Genomic DNA, 24,045 nt, shown 5'->3' on the forward strand with positions numbered 1-24,045 from the left:
CCTCCCTCTGGTGAATGTCAGTAATTATAAGGATTATATTTTACTGTATAAGTCTACGTACAGTATGTCATTATATTACATAATGTTAACAAGCCATATGAGCTATTAAATTGTGTTTGTTACTGTAAAACGTGCTGACAGGTGCACACTAGAAGAACATGATGACTTAAGAACAGAGCTTATACAAACAGTAACATACACAACACTATAATGCAGCATTACCTAAAAATAAATGTGTATATATATGTGAATATATATATATATATATATATATATATATATATATATATATATATATATATATATATATATATATATATATATATATATATATATCTGTAGGGGTAGTGTAGGGGGATAGAATGTACAGTTTGTACAGTATAAAAATCATTACACCCATGGAATGTCCTCACAAAGATAGCAAAACAAAACTGTGTGTGTGTATATATATATATATATATATATATATATATATATATATATATATATATATATATATATATATATATATATATATATATATATATATATATATATATATATATATATATATCACCTCTGTTATATATATCAGGTTTCAGAAACTGGAACTATGGCATTTTTATATTCTTTTTCCGTTAAAATTACTAACATATGCAGTGTAAATGACCATGCTATTGATTTAAAAGTGAAGGCAAAGTCCAAGACAATACCACCCACAATAAAACCCACGCTTGTGTCCTTTTAAAGCTCTTAGAATTTGAATATTATTTAATTATATGAAGGTTGTAGTTGCTGTAAAGTCTATAATTTGTCTGTGTGTGTGCATGCGTGCGCGTATGTGTGTGTGCTAGTAACACTAAACATTAGGACATTACTTTAAAAATTCCCCTAAGGAGACCATCGCCACTTAGCTTTGAAGTGTGGAGTACATTTACTATTCCATAATAGATGTGTAACAAGTCACAGAAGGGAAATCATTACTGGTACTCTGGTCAGAAAAGCTCAAGAGAATTAATGAGTAGTCTGAGACGTCTGGCCTATATCTCAGTACTTAATTATGCTTCTTGTCAAATTATAGCATGATAAATTATTGTAAGCCCATCATCCTAAAGCTGTTATCCTTCACAGTACAAATGAATACCATTATATTTAGACAAGTAAGTGAATGAAATACTGTATTTGCAAATTGTCTGCATTAGTTGTCAAGTACAAAATGGCACTCCCCTGTCAGAACATGCCATTTGGTAGCTAAGAGATCAGACTAAACAAAACCAACAAACATACCGTAGACTACAGGGAAACAGTTCACAGGTAAGTAAAGATTTATTTTTATATGTATGTTTTAGTTTATATGTATATAGCCCAACCACATACACACATATATAAATACATATACACACATACACGCACACACACACACGCATTTTAACTGCAATAAAGAATTACTTCTTTCTTCCTGTGGTAATTGTGGATATGTTATGATGAATGCCTATATTAAACTGTAAGTGCTCAGTCAAAGGGATTCACCTCTGTTAAATGAATACTTTATTTATGAGTTCATCGAAGTGAAACAGTACTCAGAGGCAGATAATCAATAGTTGATGTAGTTTGCTGGAGCCCTTGAGTTATGCTCACTAGGCTACATTTAATGCAATGTAAGAGAAAACAGTGAGGAGCACACCACTGGGTGCTTCAAATGCACTTGATTCAGCTTCATTTTGACAAAATGGCTGTGTAGTTTCTTTTACAATGTAAAGCATTCTCAGATTCTATTTACTAATTATCGGTGATGTACTAGCCATCTGTACAGGGTGTCCCCCGTCTGTGTCCCGAGACACTGGGAGAGGCTCCAGCATCCCCCTGCAGAGGATAAGAGGTTTGGAGGATGGATGAATTGATGGATGGATGGATGGATGGATGGATGGATGGATGGATGGATGGATGGATGGATGGATGGATGGATGGATGGATGGATGGATGGATGGATGGATGAATTGATGGATGGATGGATGGGTGGATGTTTACTATACCATGCAATATTTTACAGTAATAAATTACATGAAATATAGTCACATTCCACTGTAATGGGTTGTAACAGCCTGTTTGCTTTTGATGATAGTTGAGTTAGCATTTTCAGAAAAAGAGTTCTAGTCATTTAATTCTGTTTAGAAACAGACATATGGAGAACCTCATAACCAATCAGGAACGCACTTTAAGCACTCTACTGGAACAAGCCGTGAAGATCAGGGATGATGTGGTGACTGGTCTACATACAACTCAGGGTTCAGTATTGATGGAGTCGTCTGCTAGAAAACTACTGGAGAACCACATTCAGATCATAACTCATATCGTCAAACAGCTCAGCAGAGACATCCAGGTACGAAAATAACATTTACAGTAACATTATATTATATTATATTGAGCACATAAAATGGGAATTAATAATGTGTTTGAATGAGTATCCATCAGATACCATCAGTTCCTGATGTTTTCTTCTATCCTTCTCAGAAAGGTCCAGAATAATTACACTGTTAGATTGTTAGATCGATAACATCTATGATCAAAGCATCTTAAAGTTTTACATTTATTTTTCATGTAAAAGCAAAAATTTAACAGTGTTTGATGAGTTAGGTACAGTTTCTGGGAACATGCCAGCAAAGCCATTTACCTGATGGAATGTATTATGCAGAATATGTGCATAAAAATGAATCAATCAAATAAATCAAAGCCCAGCAGTCACTACAGCCAGAACGAGGCTTTTTTTTTTTTTTTTTTTTTTTGTCCCTGAGGAGTGATGATGTAACCAGGATTGATTAGCAATGGAATGAAATTAGGAATCTCAGCTACACCACCCTCTAAAATTACAAAATGTGGATACACCCGAGGTACATTTTCCAATTTAGAAACTATTGGAAAAAAAAAAAAAAATCCTTCTACATAATTACTCCAGCATTATAATGGAAAACAATGAAGTCTGTCAAACTGTGATAGCAGTGAGTGACAGCTGATATGAGCAATCACACTGTTAGTTATATGACCACAAGGACAGAACAATCTTCTGTCTCCTCAGGTGCTGGAAGCCCAGATTATTGAGAGAGACAACCTTGCTGCAGGGACGACTTTTGCAGTGAAGAGCTTGGATCACAAGAACATGATGGGTATCGGAGATCTCAGAGGCAGAGTGGCAAGGTCACAAATTACACCAAGATTTTATTTATATTTATAGAGCTTTAAAATTCTGAAAATGCAGTAATCATTTCATTTAATTTAAAGGGGAAAATATTAATTGAAAAATTCATATGAATTTAATAATTTCTTGGTATTTGGTCTCCTATTGATTGATTGATTGATTGATTGATTCATTGATTCATTCATTCATTCACTGAGGTTCATTATAAATATGACCATGTTCTCAAAGTATTGGCTACTATTTCACTACACTATCAGTGCGATTCACAAATGATTGTGACTTTGTTTCTAATGACATTTTATAATAACAAGGCTGAAAATGAGATGTTCACTCATGTATAAGAGAGTGTATATTTCCAAACAACCATGGACTTATTAGACAAATGTCTTCTTGGCATTTGTTTATTCAAAAAAGCCTAATATTTATATGAAATTAATGTGGAAATAGAAAAAAGTACAGAGGGTCAGTGGTGCCTTACAGGCATGGACACAGTATACTGGGCTTGATGAGATGAAATGAGATGTTTGCTGACTGCACGACCTATGACTCCTCTCTAACCCCATTTGCCATCTTGTGAGTCTTTGTTGCTGCTAGTGGCAGATGCTGTTACTCACTTTTAGAGGGTAAAAGTTAAATAAAAATGATTATATTTTATATTATTTTATTTTTTATAGCAAAAGATCAAACTGCAGTCTACACAGTTCCATAATTGCATTTAGGCATGGTCAAGGCGATCTGCTGAAGTTCAAACAGGGCATCAGAACGGGGAAGAAAGGTGATTTTAGGTGATTTTGGTTGTTGGTGCCAAGCAGGCTGGTCTGAGTATTTCAGAAATTGCCAATCTACTGGCATTTTCACACACAATTTTATCGGGTTTACAGAGAATGGTCTGAAAAAGAGAAAGTATTTAGTGAGCAGCAGTTCTGGTCAGAGGAGAATGGCCAGACTGGTTCAAGCTGATAGAAAGGCAACAGTAACTCATATAACCACTCTTTACAACCAAGGTCAGCAGAAGAGCATATCTGAACACACAACACATCGAACCTTGAAGCAGATGGGCTACATCAGCAGTAGACCACATTGGGTGCCACTCCTGCCAGCTAAAAACAGGAAACTGAGGCTACAATTCACACAGGCTCACCAAAATTGGACAACAGAAGATTGGAAAAATGTTGCCTGGTCTGATGAGTCTCAATTTCTGCTGCAACATTAAGTTGGTAGGGTCAGAAATTGGCATAAACAACATAAAAGCATGGATTCATCCTGCTTTGTATCAATGGCTCAGGCTGCTGGTGGTGTCGTAATAGTGTGCAGTATATTTTCTTGGCACACTGGGCTCCTTAGTACCAAATGAGCATCGATTACATCCTACCCAGTATTGTTCACCATGTCCATCCCTTTATGATCACAGTGGACCCATCTTCTGATGGCTACTTCCAGCAGGATAACGTGCCATGTAACAATGCTCAAACCATGTCAAATGGGTTTCTTGAACATGACAGTGAGTTCACTATACTCAAATGGCCTCCACAGTCGCCAGATCTCATCCTTTGGGATGTGGTTGAATGGGAGATTCACATCATGGATGCGCAGTTGACAAATCTGCAGCAACTGTGTGATGCTATCATGTTGTCCATATGGACCAGAATCTCTGAGGAATGTTTCCAACATCTTGTTGAATCTATGCCTATGAAGGCAAAAGGGCGTCCAACCTAGTACTAGCTGTACCTAATAAAGTGGCCTGTGAGGTATCAGTAAAACCAGCCCTCAGGAACAGATAAAATACTTATTGTTGTCTGAATTTCTTTTTGCCTTAGATGTGATGCTAGCATTGTTAAACTGTCATCTGATGTTGGCAATGGAGGACGGGACATTCTGAAACTCCAACAGGAAGTGAGTGAGTTAAGGTCTGAGCTGGAGCTGAAGCTGAAAGACATGGAGCTCAAGGTGAGATGTTATGACCAGGCTATTGAAGAGCATGTGATAGCTTACACTACCAAAATGTATTCACTGAAAGGTATTCATTTAAACATATTGTGCAAAAAAATATATAAATAAATAAAAAATACAGCATAAAACAGAGTGTTCCCTGATTCATTTTCGTGTGCATTTTTAAAGGTGCCCTAGAAGTTTTTTTTTTTTAAGATGTAATATAAGTCTAAGGTGTCCCCTGAATGTGTCTGTGAAGTTTCAGCTCAAAATACCCTATAGATTTTTTTTTAATTCATTTTTTAACTGCCTATTTTGAGGCATAATTAGAAATGAGCCGATTTAGGGTGTGTGGCCCTTTAATTCTCGTGCTCCACGCCCACGGAGCTCGCGCTTGCCATAAACAACATAAAAAAAGTTCACACAGTTAATATAACCCTCAAAATGGATCTTTACAAAGTGTTTACATTTGATTCTGAATGAATTTGAGGCTGTGCTCCGTGGCTAACGGCTAATGCTACACTGTTGGAGAGATTTATAAAGAATGAAGTTGTGTTTATAAATTATACAGACTGCAAGTGTTTAATAATGAAAATAGCGACGGCTCTTGTCTCCGTGAATACAGTAAGAAATGATGGTAACTTTAACCACATTTAACAGTACATTAGCAACATGCTAACGAAACATTGAGAAAGACAATTCACGAATATCACTAAAAATATCATGTAATCATGGGTCGTGTTAGTTATTATTGCTCCATCTGCCATTTTTTGCTATTGTTCTTGCTTGCTTAGTCTGTTGATTCAGCTGTGCAGATCCAGACGTTCTGCCCTTGTCTAATGCCTTTCATAATGTTGGGAACATGGGCTAGCATATGCAAATATTGGGGCGTACATCCCAACTGTTACGTAACAGTCGGCGTTATGTTGAGATTCGCCTTTTCTTCTGAGGTCTTTTAAACAAATGAGATTTATATAAGAAGCAGAAAACAATGGAGTTTGAGACTCACTGTATGTCATTTCCATGTACTTAACTTGTTATTTAACTATGCCGAGGTAAATTCAATTTTTGAATCTAGGGCACCTTTAATAATACTTCAATAACACCATGGTATTAAATACTTTGACCATGGTAAATATTCAAAACAATAGCCTATATACAACCATAACTTAGAACATATTTTTGTTAGCTGGGGTGTTTCTTTCTGGTATTGGCATGTCTACATTTGTTTTCCTCTACTTACTAGGTATACACAAATAAATATTTTGACCAAGTCAGTATGTGCATTAGATATGAAATTGCATCAGCTTTGGCCCACTGGGGGAAACTGCGACGCTGTCATCCCAATAAACTGTCCCTGCATGCTGACTGTGTGATAACAGTAAATCTCAGTCATTACAGTGCATTAGCTCTGGGAAGTGGTCACCAGACACCAAAGGTAATTGAAAATGAAAGGGGACGGGGACAGTCAGAGCCTGTATATAAAACACACGCCGTGTGCTGATGTCAAAACGTGTCAATATACATTCTTTGTTAACCAATTTACATTTGTTGGAAAAATGTAGTCAAATCTTTATGCGATAGTTTAGGAATGCTACATTTGGGGATAATCTGCCCAAGGTTATTGATACAGCTCAGTTTGATACAATTTGGGCCTAGAAGGACAATGAAAACTATGTAAAGTGAGTGTGATGACAGGTATGCTTTATAATGTCATGTCATTTGCCAGCTGTCTCAGGATGTCGGAAAACTAGAGATGTCAATGTCAGAGAAGTTCATTTCTCAGAGAAACGCCACTGGAGATTTACAGAAGGAGATACAACAACTGGATGTAAAGTAAGAGCAACTAAAGTCACTTCTCAATACTCACTGATATTATTGGTTTAGTACTAGTGGATGAAAGATAATCAAAACCTGAGACAGTTGAGTTTATTTTAAAGCTGCTCTCCATAACTTTTTTTGGTAAAAAAATTATCCAAAATCAGTTTTTGAGCAAGTACATAACCAGCCAGTGTTCAGAACTGTCTCCTTACCTTAGCCCGATCCACAATGGTAAGCTTGTAATAATGTTTTCTAATCCGGGTGGTACTGGTTGGTTTCCATTTCGGCATCCATTCTGAAATGCAACTGTTAGTCTTTGCGTCATTTCCTCATGTCTGTGTTTACATAAAGAAAGAGTCCCAGTTAGTAGGCTAAATGGCATGTAGAGAACTCTGCAGGCGGCAGATCATTTATAGCCTTTTCTCACAGCAGCCGCAATAATTAAACTTATTATTTTGATGGTGGATTGTAATCCAGAAAGGTCCAAATGACAATCATCAGTGACAACTTGAGATTCACCTGTAAACAAAAGTAAAAGACTTCGGACAGTGGAGTGGCTACAGAAAATTGAAATCTTCAGGCAAAGCTAATACACACTAAATGCACATAGTCACTCAATGCTGATGTGGTTAAAATTAACAATTTGAGCAGAAAGTATAACAATAATAATAATTTGCATGGTTTGACGTGATCCGAGCTAAGCGATCGTTAGATTTAATCAACATTGGCAGCCCGATTTATTGGAATGCTTTTTTTCTCAGTTGGTCAGAACAAAAGTGGCACACATGTAACTTGTTCAGATGACATTTTCCAGTGAAAATTCTTATTTTGGTCATACTTCCAAGACGTAGAATCTGTGATTCCAAAGCACAGTATCACACGAATGTGGTGACTGACAGCAAACATTAGGTTCATGCATGCTGAGGAGCCGTGCCGATGCACAACCCACGTAAAGATGATAATTCCGCAAATAACTGCAATTGCAGGTTTCAAACAGAGATGGTGATAAAGAGGCAAACCACAGACTGCAGCTTTAAGAGTTCCTACTAAAATATAAACTAAAAATGATATATTTATATATAAATGATTCTGTTATATAAAAAATATAGCCTAATTATTAAAGCTGCTGTCCGCAACTTTTTTTGTGTTCAAAATTTGCAAAAATTATATAATGAGAATGTACAACATGAATCCATTTTCCAAACCATGTTTTTGTCTTATCCTGAATCATTATGGTACACTTATAATAAGTGTTTATATTCGGACTGTTTCAGACCAGACTGGTAGGACCCGCCGCAGAGTATCACAGTAACTGCGTGACTCGCCATAGACATACACGGAGAAAAGTAGCTCCGGCTAGAATGTTCATCCGCAAGACGCGTGCAGTTCTGATTATTAACCGCTAGAGGGCCAAAAATCGCGGACTGCAGCTTTAAATAACTATAATAAACTATATAAAGGATATATATATATATATATACAAAGCATATATTGCAGGTTACATATTTATGCTAGTAGGTGGGTACAAGTGAATGTGAAAAAATGGTTGGCTCTTTGTAGCTCTTCACCATAGACAAGTTGCCGGCTCAGGGTGCTGACCCACCAAAGAATGTCCGATTAGAGACAAAACGAAGATGCACTTGTTTTACCCATTTATTGTCACCACTCAACAGACTGGGTTTGCTTTGGTTGTGGTTATGGTTGTGTTGTGGTTTTCTATAAATCAAAAACAGTAACATAAACATGAATATACATGATAATAATAATGAATTACAACAATTATACTGTACATATTGGCAATAACATGATACAATAAAATAAGATTAATAATTAAACGAACATTAAATCACAAAAGATTTAAAGCAAATGTAATATGTGCAGCTTCGATATTATGTGTAGCGCACAGCTGTAACCTGACACCTTGTTAGCGCTGCGGCTTGTATGGCGCCAGTCTGACTGGGCTATGAACGCGCATGCGTGTAGCAAGTTGTTTACGACTATTCTGTCTTATATATATTTATATACAGTGAATTTCAAACAGGAACATAAATGTAATAAACAAGTTAAATCTCTAGCACACACAATAATGAAGATATATATATATATACAAACATACGAACTAGAGGGTTACAGGCACACTTATGAATACACACATACATAAGCACATCTCGTTATATCACGGGAATAACTCGTTTACAAGAACAAATAGAGTTTACATGGGCTATTGAGTTATGGATTGCAAACTTACTTTTGCATTCACGCACAACCCATCATCCAAAAGACAATCTATAAAAGATTCATAAACAATTATGCCGCTATAACTTCAGCGTCCGTCTCCGTGTCCCGCTGCATTGAACTACCGTCTCTGTGAGGGCGGGGGAGATCACGTGATCAAGGTTTCTGGACGCTGATTGGCTCAGCTAAGGTGCTGTGTATGCGTGTATCTCACAGAGTGAGATACAGAGTGAGAGATTAATAGAGAGGTTAGGGTGAAAGAAAAACTATAGCCTTTTTTTACAGCCGCCCCAGATTTCCATAAGGAAATATGTACATATACAAAAAGGCTTCTATTCTACTGTGAGATTTACAATTACTTTAATCAGGAATGGCAGGTAATTGTATAAGGCGTGCTACTGGTCGGGTGTAAGCTTTTTCTCCCACCTGAACCCTGGCTGTCCTCACTCGTGTGTCAGCTCCGGGGAAGACTTCTGACACCCTTCCCACAGGCCAGAGAGCTCTGGGTAGCTGAGGATCAATGATCAGCACCGTAGTGCCAACCTGGATGTGTGGAGTATCAGTTTGCCATTTTTGTCGGCTTTGAAGACCAGGGAGGTAGAATTTGAGATAATGTCGCCAGAATTGGTCTGCGAGGATCTGGCTGTGACGCCATCGACGTCGGCTGACCAGCTCAGACTGGGGGTATACTGTCAGGGGGAGTGAAGCATCTGGCCGCCCCATTAGAAGACAATTTGGAGTAATGGGTTCAGGATCAGAAACATCAGATGACGTATATCCCAGTGGTTTGGAGTTCAAGATTCCTTCAATCTCCACCAGCACAGTTTGAAGGACCTCATAAGTCACTGATTGAGTCCCTAGAGTAGCCATCAGTGCATTTTTCAGAGAGCGAATTTCTCGCTCCCAGCAGCCTCCAAAGTGTGGTGAGTTGGGAGGGTTGAAATGGAATTCAATCTGCTGTTTAGCCAATTGTCTCTGCAGATCTGGGGCGAGAGCTGTAAAAGCTTCCTTTAGCTCCCTTTCACCTCCTCTGAAATTTGTGCCTTGATCTGACAAGAGCTCATGAGGTTTTCCTCGCCTAGCCGTGAACCGTCTGAGGGCCATGAGGAAAGAGTCAGCTTCCAGACTATGGAGAATGTCAATGTATACTGCTCTGGTGGTGAGGCATTTGAATATTATTCCCCATTTTTTCTCATTGCGCCTACCCGTTTTGACAGTATAGGGACCAAAGCAGTCTACGCCAGTGGAGTAAAAGGCGGGCTTAAAAAGGCGTAGTCTTGCCGGGGGAAGGTCCGCCATTTTAGGCACCTTTGGGTTTTTTCTCCATTTCTGGCATTGCGCACACTCTCGCTGCAGATGCTTGATGGCCTCTCTTCCACGAAGGACCCAGTATTTACGGCGGAGTTCGGCAAACACCCTCTCAGGACCGGGATGACAGAGTTTAGAATCATAACTTTGGATTATCAGTTTAGTTATGGGGTGCCTTGGATCCAGTATGATAGGGTGCATGTTGTCAGGTTCAAGATAGGGACTATGTCGTAAGCGTCCACCGACTCTGAGTAATTTTGTTTCCTCATCGAGTTCAGGGGCTAGTGCTCTCAGTTGACTGCTGCGGGAAAGCGGCTTACAGGTCCTCAGTTGTTCCAAGTCTGACGGGAAGCATTCCTGCTGCGCTTGCTGCAAAACACTAATCTCTGCACTTCTGTAGTCGCTGGCTGTGGGCTTACCATCGGCCGCCCCTTGAAGAGCCGTGGACTCAATTAGATCCTCCAGAGTCTTAAACTGACAGAAATCAGAGGATGTGAAGCAGACCAGAGTACTGGAACCAGTCTTACGAATTTCGTTATTATCTACTTCCTCTGGACTGGGGCATTCTGGCCACAGATCGGGTGGATCTTTCAGGAAAAGTGGACCTTGGCACCAGCGGCTTCCAGGGCAGAGATCACAGAGACTCCTTCCCCGAGTGATGTCATCAGCTGGATTAATTGTGGAGGGTACATATCTCCAGCTGTGTTGCTCTGTGAGATCCTGGATCTCTGCTACCCGAGTCCCAACAAATACTTTGAATCGGCAAGAGTCCGATTGTAGCCATGTGAGGACAGTGGTGGAGTCAGTCCACAAAATTGTTTGGCGTATGGGCAGGGTCAATTCAGTTTTGAGTACCTTGGCAAGTTGAGCTCCTGTTAGTGCAGCACATAATTCCAATCGGGGAACAGATTGTTGTTTTTTCGGTGCTACACGTGATCTTGCTGTTAAGAAAGCTACCTCAGTTTGCCCGTGTTGATCCTCTGTTCGCAGATATGCCACAGAGCCATAGGCACGTTCAGAGGCATCACAGAAAATGTGTATGTCTCTTAAGCTTGTTTCTGTGTCTTTAATGGGGCTACAGTAGCACCGAGGAAGAATGATATTCTGTAGGGCTGGCAGTTCCTCCTCCCATTCAGTCCAAGTCTGTAGCAGATCTGGGGGCAAATGTGGATCAACCCAATCCCGTTTTTTGTCCCAAAGGCGCTGTACAATGATCTTGGCGCGAGTGGTATAAGGGGTGAGGTAACCCAATGGGTCGTACTGGCTGGCCAGGATTCTGTATATGTTGCGCATGGTAGTCTCACTACTGCCCTTGGCACGGTATTTGTAGGAGATTGTGTCAGACTGATGTTTCCAGAGGAGCCCCAATGTTGATTCCTGGGTGTCTGTTCGGCCTTGTGAAATCCAGAGTTCTGCACTGTCCGATATGGCATCGTGGGGCAGGTGACTTATCGTTGAAGGGGCATTGCTGGACCACTGTCTCAGCTCGAAGCCTCCATCTGCCAGCAGGTTCCTGATCCTGTCAACAAAACATTTTGCTTCTTCTGTTGAATTGAAGCTTTGTAGGCAATTGTCTACATAAAAGGATTTCAGCACTGAATTGTGGACATCATCTCCAGGCTGGCTATGATCCAGGACGTGTTTCTGGAGTGCAAAGATGGCACAGCAGGGGCTGCAGGTAGTGCCGAAAGGGAGGACTTGCCATTCGTACACATTGGGTTGTTCCTGTACGTTTAGGTCTCTCCAGAGGAAACGCAAGAGTGGTTTGTCTTCTGGGAGCAGTCTAACTTGGTGGAACATCCCCTTGATGTCGCTGCTGACTGCCACTGAATGTTCCCTAAATCTGAGTAACACAGCAAGTAGAGATGGCCCCAAAACTGGTCCTGGGAGCAGAAGCTCATTCAGATTTTGTCCATGGTACTGGAACGAGCAGTTGAAAACGATCCTGTTTTTCCCGTTGTGCTGCACCATGTGATGAGGGATGTACCAGTAGCAGGAAGGGTCGGTCTCAGCATTCTGTGGCAATTTGCTAACATAGCCTGCTTGTTCAAGTTTTGAAATCTCAGCAGCATAAGCGGCTGCTTGCTGTGGATTTTTCACCAGTCTCCTTTCAGTGGCCCTGAGCTGTGATAAGACTGCCTCTTTGGGTGCTCTGAGTTCAGGCATGTTTTTGACACGCAAGAGGGGGGTTGCATATCGCTTGACACCGTCTACCTCGACCCTTACTGTTTTCCTTTCCAGCAGTTCCACTGCCTCTTGGTCCAGTCTGGATCTGATGCAAATCTTTTCATTGCGCCAGGGCAGTACGTCCATCTGCCATAATTTCTCCACCTGTTTGTAGAGATCTGACTCTGGGAACGAAACTGAAGTGAAGAGACAGTGCTGTTCAATGTCCTTCCGCAAATGTTGGACCGGGCCCTGTAATGTCCACCCAAGACGTGTATTTATAGCCGCTGGTCCCCCTGGAGGGCCTAGCCTTACTGGTTCCACTGGAGTGATCAGATGGGGGTTATCTGATCCAATGAGCAGCACGGGACAGACTGCTTCAAGATTGTGCAGCGGAAGCCCTTTAAGGTGCTGATATCTCTCCCTCAGAGTCTTCACTGGGTGTGAGTGTTCTGCTAAGCTTAACTGTTGAGCAGTGAAGGCACCTTTGATGTGATATCGTTTAGCAGGCTGAGTGATTGGGGAGATAGTGAATGAAACTGCCGCTCCCTTGAGAACTTGTAGCTCCTGTCTGACTGTTCGAAGCGGAAGGTCTTCAGGCTGACCTTTGAGGCCCAACTGCTGAGCTGCACTGTGGAGGAGAATAGTTCTCTCCAGATCCATCATCCTGGATTGCGTATGCATCCATTCTCCTCTTTCCATTTCTGAGAATCACCTTGCTGATTTTAAGTAGAACTTTTCGGCTGGTAGGCGGCTTATGAATTAGGAGAATCTCATTCATGGTGTTGAGCAGACAAGTGTTGGTATCAGCAGTTTCGTCTTGAACAGGCTTTGGGTTCTCTGGCTTCCCAGCACTGATGTCATGCAGAGCCATGAGGTGTCGGCTGCTACACTGTCTGCAACGCATTTTTAGGTTACACTCTGCTGACCTATGAGTTCTACCACAACGCCAACATCTGTTGTTGTCTTTGACCCAGCTTCGTTTTTGGTCTTTAGTAAGCTGCTTGAAGTTGGTACAGTTGTTGAGGGAGTGCTTACTGTTGTCACAGTAGGGACAGTAGGGTCTCAGAGAAGACTTAGATGGTGTACCAGATGATGTTGACTCAGAAATCGCCTTCTCAGTGCCCAGAAAGATTGCGGTGCTTTTAGTGGCTGACTTCGAGTCTCTGATAGTCTCTCTTGTTCGTGTCAATGCCCCTCTGCGCTGACTGCTTGCAAATCTGGTAGTGTCCTCTTGCACTTGGATCTCAAACTCCAGCCATTCTGCAAAATCCATAAGTGTAGGGATTGGCACACGATGTGGATGTGCAAATCTTCGAAACCCTGATCTCAGGTCGTGTGGAAGCTTTCCAAGCAGCCGAGACACATGAGACCCGCACTGTAACTCAAAAGTGCCCTTCCTGCCTAATTGCTCCAGCATGCCAACCAGTGAACGGACTTTGAGAGCGAACAGTCTAAAGGCCTTCTGGTCTCCGCTTGCAATGTTTGGCCCGTCCATTAACTCTGCAATCCGTTGTAGAGCTAGCTGATGTGGCTGGCCATATTGCTGGTCTAAGGCAGCCATTGTCCTTGTGTAAGGGTGTTGAGAATGGCAGTATGAGTCAGCAATTAGCAAAGCCTCCTCTAATTTCAGATGGTCCATCAGTATCTGGAATTTGAACCTTTCTGTCGCATTAGCTGGGAGGATATTTTCCAGAGCAATTTTCAGTCGTGAGAACTCTCTTGGGTTGGGATGTATGAAGTCAGGAATCGTAGGAGTTGGACCTCGATACATCAGTTCTTTTTCAGGGGGAGGTGATGGAGTAAGTGACCGACATGGTGTTTGTGGATGCCTGACAGGGTCTTGAGAGTCCCAATATGGAGAATTTGAAGGATCCTGTCTGTGGGAGTAATGCACATCTGGTCTCTGACCCCCTTGTGGCATATAATGTGAGGAGGAGCTCTGTTTAATAATGGAGGCAGATGCTGGAGTTGGGCAGTGTGGAGGACTTTGAAGCTTATCTTCATTCTGATGCTCCCTTGGCAGTTTGAGGCGTGGAGCTGGTATGGGTCTGAAGCTCATTTCCTCAGAACGTACCTGCAGCTGGACGCGTGGTGCGGGTGTAGGACGACTGGAGCTATACTCCATCGGAAAAGTGACAGGTGAAAGGGGCTGACTTTCAGGACGTTGATATTCCATCTGAATTTGTAGCTGCTTCATTTGTTTTTTTGAGCTGAACAAGCTCCTTTGCATATTGTTCATTTGAGCTCTGAAAAGTGTCCCTTTCCTGCTGTATCATCTGCAAGGTTTTGCGGAGATCCTTATTCTCTCTCCTTATGATGTCTGATGCAGATTCACACTCCTCATCGGACCACTGTAGCAGACGCTCAGCCTCGTAACCTGGTAGCAGTGGAGCAAAGCCAGTTGCGCCACCTTCTGCTTCATCGCCTTCAGCCAGTCTTGTTGAATGTGTGAGTGGTGACATGGGTTGTGAAACAGGCTTAGGGAGGTTGAAGCCAGTGAGATCATACTCATCATAACGTGCGGGAAGGACCGTCTTCCTCCTGACTCGCACTATAGGCTCATCCTCTGCATGTTGTGACATCTTCTATCTCTTTGGTAAGTCCAGTATCCGGCTCGAAGGACCATGAAAAAATGGTTGGCTCTTTGTAGCTCTTCACCATAGACAAGTTGCCGGCTCAGGGTGCTGACCCACCAAAGAATGTCCGATTAGAGACAAAACGAAGATGCACTTGTTTTACCCATTTATTGTCACCACTCAACAGACTGGGTTTGCTTTGGTTGTGGTTATGGTTGTGTTGTGGTTTTCTATAAATCAAAAACAGTAACATAAACATGAATATACATGATAATAATAATGAATTACAACAATTATACTGTACATATTGGCAATAACATGATACAATAAAATAAGATTAATAATTAAACGAACATTAAATCACAAAAGATTTAAAGCAAATGTAATATGTGCAGCTTCGATATTATGTGTAGCGCACAGCTGTAACCTGACACCTTGTTAGCGCTGCGGCTTGTATGGCGCCAGTCTGACTGGGCTATGAACGCGCATGCGTGTAGCAAGTTGTTTACGACTATTCTGTCTTATATATATTTATATACAGTGAATTTCAAACAGGAACATAAATGTAATAAACAAGTTAAATCTCTAGCACACACAATAATGAAGATATATATACAAACATACGAACTAGAGGGTTACAGGCACACTTATGAATACACACATACATAAGCACATCTCGTTATATCACGGGAATAACTCGTTTACAAGAACAAATAGAGTTTACATGGGCTATTGAGTTATGGATTGCAAACTTACTTTTGCATTCACGCACAACCCATCATCCAAAAGACGATCTATAAAAGGATCATAAACAATTATGCCGCTATAACTTCAGCGTCCGTCTCCGTGTCCCACTGCATTGAACTACCGTCTCTGTGAGGGCGGGGGAGATCACGTGATCAAGGTTTCTGGACGCTGATTGGCTCAGGTAAGGCACTGTGTATGAGTGTACCTCGAAATACAGAGTGAGATTAATAGAGAGAGGTTAGGGTGACAAAAAAAACGATAGCCTTTTTTACAGAATGTATTTATGAGTGAGTCTTTAAATCACTCTACCAATTTGTTTAAAACACTGTTCAAAATATTCAACCAGGAACAAAACAGTGGACTGTCTTTATATATGAGTCATTGAATTATTCACTCAACAGTGATGCCAAACAGTCTTGACAATGAATGCAGAACATAATACAAACATTAAAAACAAAATATTTATTGCTAATACAAACATTCTGCAAGACAATGTTTCAAACTGTTTATTAGATGACATTGATTATTGTGCTTGCGCGTGCATGTGTTTTCAATGTTTGAAGATTTGAGGATGACAGTAGATAAATTCAAAGCTGAAATAATACATAGAATAAAATATACCTAGCTTTAAAACATGTGCTGGAGCATTTTGAATTAAACAGACTAACATTGTCACTTTTGTAAAATGATGAATTGTTAATTTATGATTTTAATTAATTATATACATTCTTTACAAAGATGCTTTTGATTGATATGGAAAGATTAATTGAGAGGAAATATATATATTTTTTTTTTTTTACTGCTGACAGACTGTAAATATATAGTAAAAATTAGAATGTTGTTAGGGTTTTTTGTATTCAGCGATAAAAGTAAAACATAAATCAAAAGAAGAAGAAGAAGAGGCCAAACGCCATAGATTCTTGCATCTGTACACTCTAAAAAATGCTGGGTTAAAAACAACCCAAGTTGGGTTGAAAATGGACAAACCCAGAGATTGGGTTGTTTTAACCCAGCATTTGGGTTAAATGTTTGCCCAACCTGCTGGGTAGTTTTATGTAAACTAACTATTGTTTAAAAATTGCTATATGGCTAGCTTAAAATGAACCCAAAATAGTTGGGAAATTAAAAACCAGATGCAATTAGAGACAACAATAATAGACAAGAGGAAAAAAATGTTTATTAATAATCATTAATATTTTATTAATATAAATTTAATAGTTTAATGGTTTATTAATATAAACTTATTAATAAGCATTTTAATAAATGTTTATTGTTTAATAATTATTCATTGAACATTAATAAATGTTCATTTCCAACATACTTTGGGTTAATTTTAATTAAGCAATACAGTAATTTTTAAACAATAGTTGAGTTAAATAAAACTACCCAGCAGGTTGGGCAAACATTTAACCCTACCGCTGGGTTAAAACAACCCAATTGCTGGGTTTGTCCATTTCCAACACAACTTGGGTTGTTTTTAACCCAGCATTTTTTAGAGTGTATTAACCGAATGTTACATGCCAAGTTGGAATATGCTGAAGAATTAATTAATTTATTTTTTGCTTGGCAGATATGTTTTCAATGTGGTTTGGGCTGAGGGAGTGCAAAGATTTAATTGATTAAAAAAAAAAGAACAGTAATTAGACCTGTTGCAGAAATCCATTCTATATTTTAGGCCCCTAGTTTCTTTTAATAAAATGTTGTATGTGAAGGGCACTCGTGAAGGTACTTGACAGCCCTGACATCAGCTATTGCGATGCTTTCCCACCGGTCAACACTATAGAATCTGCTGTCAGGTGGTTTTGATCTGCTGTGACTTATGTAAATAGGGAACTAGTAAAGTGCCTGGTGTTTTGGCAGCAAATGGCATCCAGGAGAGTGACTCACTAGATATGCCTCCAAATAGTGCCAATGTCAGTCAGTGTGCTGCCACATGAGCATCGTGGCATGTGCAAGGTGATGCTCTCCATCTTTTGGACAATATTAGCTCCTGACTGCAGTGTGGAGCACAGATGGCAGCTTCAGTGCACTGAAATGGCGCCTCGCCAATGGTCCCAGAGGAAATGTATTTTCATGGTGTGACAGAATCAAAGCAATTGGCTGCCTATGCTTGGGCTGTTATGTAATAGTGGTGAGTCAAGATATCTTACAGTGACTCATGAAGAGAAGCATATGGGGCAAAGAAAAATTAACACATGAAGAAGAAGCCGAGAACTATAGCACGAGCCCAAATGTGAGAGTGATGTCTATTGGACACAATGACATTCCTTTTTGAAAACATGACATGCTTATGTCATGACCTTATGTAGCCAAGCCCCTTATAGCACTGTGCTTGTTGTGTTCTGTCTTCCGGTTTGCATTTCCACAGCATGAAGGCAAGATCTCATGGATTTACAATTGAACCGCTCATTTTCTTCCTGGTCTACTGACATTTGTTATGACACACCTCGACAGCGATGCCATGGAAATATACAAAGCTACCACTAAAACTGAAGTTCAAAGACAAAGTTTGAAAGATGACTGCATGCTTGTTTCTCTGGAGCATAAGGTCTATTAAAGTCCACTCCAAACGGAGTTTCTGAATTGTCTAAAATGCCTTGGCTGTGTCTGAAATCCCCTCCTATACTCTTAAACAGGGCATTATACTTGAGGGGACAGGCATTTGCTGTCTGAAACCATAGTGGACATTAAAGAGTGCACTCATTCAATCCCATAATGCACAGGAATATTGAGTATACAGCCGATGTACACTCAACGGCTAGAGAATACCCATAATGCACAGTGAGGAATTCTCGCCAGAAGATGGCGCCTGCAGCTGAATCATGCATCCATCCGTTTTCCAAACCGCAGTGTGGGTACAGCACATGATTGTAGTCTTGAGTTTTCTTCCGTCACTTTCTTCCGTCACAGTATTTCTCATTTAAAGGATTAGTTCACTTTCAAATTCAAATTTTCTGATAATTTACTCACCCCCAAGTCATCCAAGATGTCCATGTCCTTCTTTCTTCAGTCGAAAAGAAATTAAGGTTTTTGATGAAAACATTCCAGGATTTTTCTCCATATAGTGGACTTCAACGGCCTCCAAACGGATGAAGGTCGAAATAACAGTTTCAGTGCATCTTCAAAGTGTTCTACACGATCCCAGATGAGAAATAAGGGTCTTACCTAGAGAAACCATCACTCATTTTCTAAAAAAAAATTACAATTTTATACATTTTAACCATAAATGCTCATCTTGAACTAGCTCTCTTCTTCTTCTCTGTTAGAATTCCAGCAGTGTAGACACTGCTAAGTGTATTACTGCCCTCCACAGGTTAAAATTTGAACTAAATTGTTATATACTTGCACTAGCATATTGTACATGACGATTTAGTTCAAACTTTGACTTGTGGAGGGCAGTAATACACTTAGCAGTGTCTACACTGCTGGAATTCAAATAGAGAAGAAGAGAGCTAGTTCAAGATGAGCATTTATGGTTAAAATGTATAAAATTAAATTTTTTTTGAGTGATGGTTTCTCTAGATAAGACCCTTATTCCTCGTCTGGGATCGTGTGGAATGCTTTGAAGCTGCAATGAAACTGTAATTTTGACCTTCATCTGTTTGGAGGCCACTGAAGTCCACTATAAGGAGAAAAATCCTGGAATGTTTTCATCAAAATCCTTAATTTCTTTTCGACTGAAGAAAGAAAGACATGAACATCTTGGATGACATGGGGGTGAGTAAATTATCAGGAAATTTGAATTTGAAAGTGAACTATTCCTTTAAATAATTCCTGCCCAAGACATACGCAAAAAAAAAAAAAAAAAAGGAGCGAGGCCTGATTAAGTTGCGTTATGTTAACTTAAAACTTGCAGTTATAGTAAGGGGCGTGACATTTCAGAAACACACTTGAAGCGGTTAACCAATCACAACACACTGATTCAGCCAACCAATCAGAGCACACTGCGCTTTTCTGAAGAAGGAAGTAATCAAAGCATTACTAGGAAGAGAGGTGCTGCAACAATGTAAAATATGTGAACATTCAAGCATGCAAACCTATTCTAGTAGAGCCCAAAAACAAAATAAAGACTTTGTAAAAGGGCATAATATGGCCTTTTTAATACATAATAGAATAATCAAAAAACCTTAGTTACATTCTACTACAATACAAGGATATTGTAACTGTATTATGTAATGCAGCATGTATGTTTATGCAGGAACTCTAGTGGTCTGATGGAGATGGAGGAGCAGACCGTGAGACTGAGGAAGTGGGCCGAGGAGCAGATCAAAACCACAGTTCAATCACACACACAGAGCAGCAAGCTGCACACACTGCTGCAGGAAAGAGTGGTAAATGTGTGAATGCATCTTTCTGAGTAAATATAACAAGTGACCTACGCCATAGTGAAATGTCACAGTGGTATAATGTTTGTGGTCTCAATCTACAAATGAAAGGCCTTACTTTATATATGATATGATATCTGTGCAAAATATGTTCTTAGGTCAAAGTGGAAGGCAGGCTAAAGGAGAAAATGGTTCTTCTTTCTGGGCAACTAGAAAGGTTGGAGGCACAGTTGGAGAAGGTGAGATCAGCTGACAGGACCAAGTGTTCAGAGAGCAAACTCAACAGCAAGATCAACACTTTAGAGAAGAGCTTCAGAGAAGAGCTAGAGCAGATGAGGAGGGAGTACCAGTCTGGTGAGTCTTGCATATGAGTATGAAATAAAAATGCATGCACAATAAACCCTTTCAACATTTTGACATCAATCTGTATCCTACACTGCTGTTCAAAAATTTTGGAGTCAGTAAGTTTTGGTAATGTTTTTGAAAGAAGTCTATTATAAAATAATAATAATAAAAAATACAATCATTTAATATAGGCCTATTGTGAAATACAAAAATAAATAAATAAATAAAAAAAATACAATAAATTTAGAATATTGTGAAGTATTATTACAATTTTACATTTTCTATTTTAATATATTTTCAAATATAATTTATTCCCATGATAGCATATCTGAATTGAGAAATGCAGCCATTACTCAAGTCCTCAGAGTGATCCTTCAGGAATCATTCCATCATACTGACCCCAAACTATTAATTAGTGTATATGAAAAGCTAAAGTATGATATAGGCCCTTTTACTCCATCATGTTTGGTGGCTCTCTGCCCAAACCTTTGGTCCAACAAATCACTGCAAGCCAAAATCTGACCAGTAAACTTGAACATTAGCTGTTATTGTCATTTCTCAACAACAGATTGGAAAGATTGTGTTCTAGCTGCCTGACATGTAATACCAGCCAAACCGAGTGGCCCAATTTACCTCTCCTGTGGCTGTTTGCTTGGGAAATTAAAGTGCAAATAGAAAGCATGACTCAAATTAGGACTGAATCAGTCTTATGGTATTACTTCTAGTTTAATGTAATGCAATAACACTTTTAAGGTGAGACACCCCAGGTGAATAGGGTAAAAAACTAATAGATATCACCATACTACCCCAGCTGATTGATTACATTAAAAATTGCAAACATTTTTTGTATTACAAGTTTTCTAAAATGTTATGTTTAAATATGCAAATGAGCCGTTATCTAATTAAATATGTGCTAATTTGCATAAGTTTCTAGAACAAAAATCTGAATATTGGATGATGTCAAGTTCAAAATTCTTGTTTAATTTTTTGGACATATTAAATTCAAAGGCTTTTACAGAGGAAATTTTGGCTATCTCTTTTTATCACTCCATAAATCAGAAAATGCTATCAACAGCCAGAAAAAATATATATTTTCACCATTTTTTAGGAATAAAATGTTATATAATATAAAATCAGGCAAATTCTATATCAACAAATCCCTCTGTAACAACCTTCAGAATATAGATAGGAATAAAACTGTAAAGTTTGGTGTATATAAGTTCTGCTGAAGTGGAGATTTCTGACTCAGAGCAGGAGAAAAAACTCGTTTTGAGAAAACAGCCTTTAAAGATATTTACTGTAATTGAAATCTATAGATGCAAATAGATAAAGTGCTATAAAATACACACTTAAAAGTGTATTTTGGAAACACTTTATAAAAAGCCAAAAAGTGCAAAATCTCAAAATTGACAGGCGCCTGAAAAACATTTAGTATAATCTATATTTCCTTCCAACTACCCAATTTCAAAATGTTACAGATTGAGAGACTATACCGACTATTACCAGGCATTCTGTACAAAAGACAGAAGTAACCTCAATAAACAAACCCAGCAAAGAAAAGCCTCAAAACGTACAGTACATGACTTGCGCTCTCAAATTCTCTTTGAGAGTCCAATGATGGACTGAGGGCGGGTGATGCATTATAGATGACACATCTAACACCACCTAATCAATGCTCCCACAAGTCAAGTTGATCTCCTCTATTTAACTTGCCAGGGTTTCGGGCGGTTCATGATGCCATTGCATCTCTGAGACACATTGGTGACACCAAAGCCAAGCTGGACAAAGGAGAGCTGCAAAGAGACATAAGACAGATCCAGAGAAACATGGTGGGACTGAAGGAGCTCTGACCAGATTATCCTTTTAAAAACATATATGCTGGAATATATAACCGGTGTCTGAGATCACAAAGTATGATTCTGCAAAATGTGGGCAGATGGACAATACAATCAAATAAGCTCTACATTAGTTTCCTAGATTGACAAAAAGGATTTAGCTGGTCTCAGTAAGATCATTACTGATCAATTATGTCAAATCAGAGATTACATATGCAACTCATGAGGCTCAATACTGAAAGGTTAGGAAGATGAAATGTTCAGTGTTTGTCCGCACGTCTCCAGTATTGATTGTAAAGAAATGCTAGAATAAACAAACAAGATCTCTTTGTTTTCATTTAATTTTCCAAGCCACCAATGCATACTTGCAAAGCATTAATATAACATTGTTATTATTTCCCTTTTGTTTCCCTTTGTGTTTATGCTTGAATATTTTAGAGTCACAATGGCTTTTTGTAGTCGACCATAGGTCAGTTCTGCATAGATGGAAATGACAGTGGGGAAAAACATAGGTCCATTAATTCTGCAAGTGCTTCTGTGGGGCAAAGATAGCTGTGGTCAGATAAAAAGCAATTCATCTGAATTTTTGGCTTCTCTGACAACAAACAGACATCCCACTGCTGCATCTTCAAATGTGCCTAATATTGGCTACACTAAGCAATGACTGTTTTCAGGCTCCTACAGATATGAACCATGATAGAAGTGCTTTTGAGTTACATAATGGCACCACCAGTACATTCAGTTTATTTTAGTCAGCCGAGGCCTGTGGCAATACTAATTATGTAGAAAGATTGTCACTGGGAGGAAGGCACAGAAAAATAATAATGAATCATAACAATGAATCAATCAAGTGTCAACACCCATTTGAATGTGATACAATGGGAAGAGGCTAATTCAATTACACCATAAACAGCTATTAAAAAGCCATTCATATAGATTAAAGGATTACTCACTTTCAAATGATAATTAGCCCAAGCTTTACTCACCCTCAAGCCATCCAAGGTGTATATGACTTTCTTTTTTCTGATGAACACAATCAGAGATATTTTTATTAAATATCATGACGCATCCGAGCTTTATAATGGCAGTGAACAAGGTTCACGAATATGAGCTGAAAAACATTTTCCCATCCAAACCCATCCATCTTGAACGTGTACTCCACACGGCTCCGGGGGTTAATAAAGGCCTTCTGATGTGAAGCGATGTGTATGAGTAAAAAAAAAATATCCATATTTAACAACTTATGAAGTAAAATATCTAGCTTCGAAGTTACGAAGAAAGTGCAAACTGGCGTTGCGTCAGTAACACTTTTTCCATAAGTTGAATAGGGAAGGCGTAGGATGTAGCGTAAACATTTTGAACGTACATTGAATATGGAATGCGGTCTGGTGGAAGCTAGATATTTTACTTCATAAGTTATTAAATATGGATTTTTTTTTTATTACACAAATGCATCGCTTTGCTTCAGAAGGCCTTTATTAACCACCCGGAGTCATGTGGAGTACATGTTTAAGATGGATGCATTTTCTTCACTTTATTCTCGTGACTTCTGTTCACTGTCATTATAAAGCTCGGATGTGTCA

At 39.3% G+C, this 24,045-nt stretch overlaps 1 protein-coding gene across 1 annotated transcript; it reads left to right on the forward strand.

Moving 5' to 3' along the window:
- The first annotated feature begins 1,818 nt into the window (after positions 1–1,818).
- Positions 1,819–22,648, forward strand: fam81b (family with sequence similarity 81 member B). The gene is made up of 8 exons (XM_067407591.1): positions 1,819–1,858; positions 2,152–2,359; positions 3,053–3,171; positions 4,990–5,119; positions 6,831–6,937; positions 20,156–20,288; positions 20,441–20,636; positions 22,344–22,648. Exons 2-8 carry the CDS (start codon positions 2,162–2,164, stop codon positions 22,475–22,477), a joined length of 1,017 nt encoding a protein of 338 aa, XP_067263692.1. The 5' UTR covers positions 1,819–1,858; positions 2,152–2,161; the 3' UTR covers positions 22,478–22,648.
- Positions 22,649–24,045: the final 1,397 nt, after the last annotated feature.

The sequence above is a fragment of the Chanodichthys erythropterus genome, chromosome 13 (assembly GCF_024489055.1).
Source record: "Chanodichthys erythropterus isolate Z2021 chromosome 13, ASM2448905v1, whole genome shotgun sequence".
Lineage (NCBI taxonomy): Eukaryota > Metazoa > Chordata > Actinopteri > Cypriniformes > Xenocyprididae > Chanodichthys > Chanodichthys erythropterus.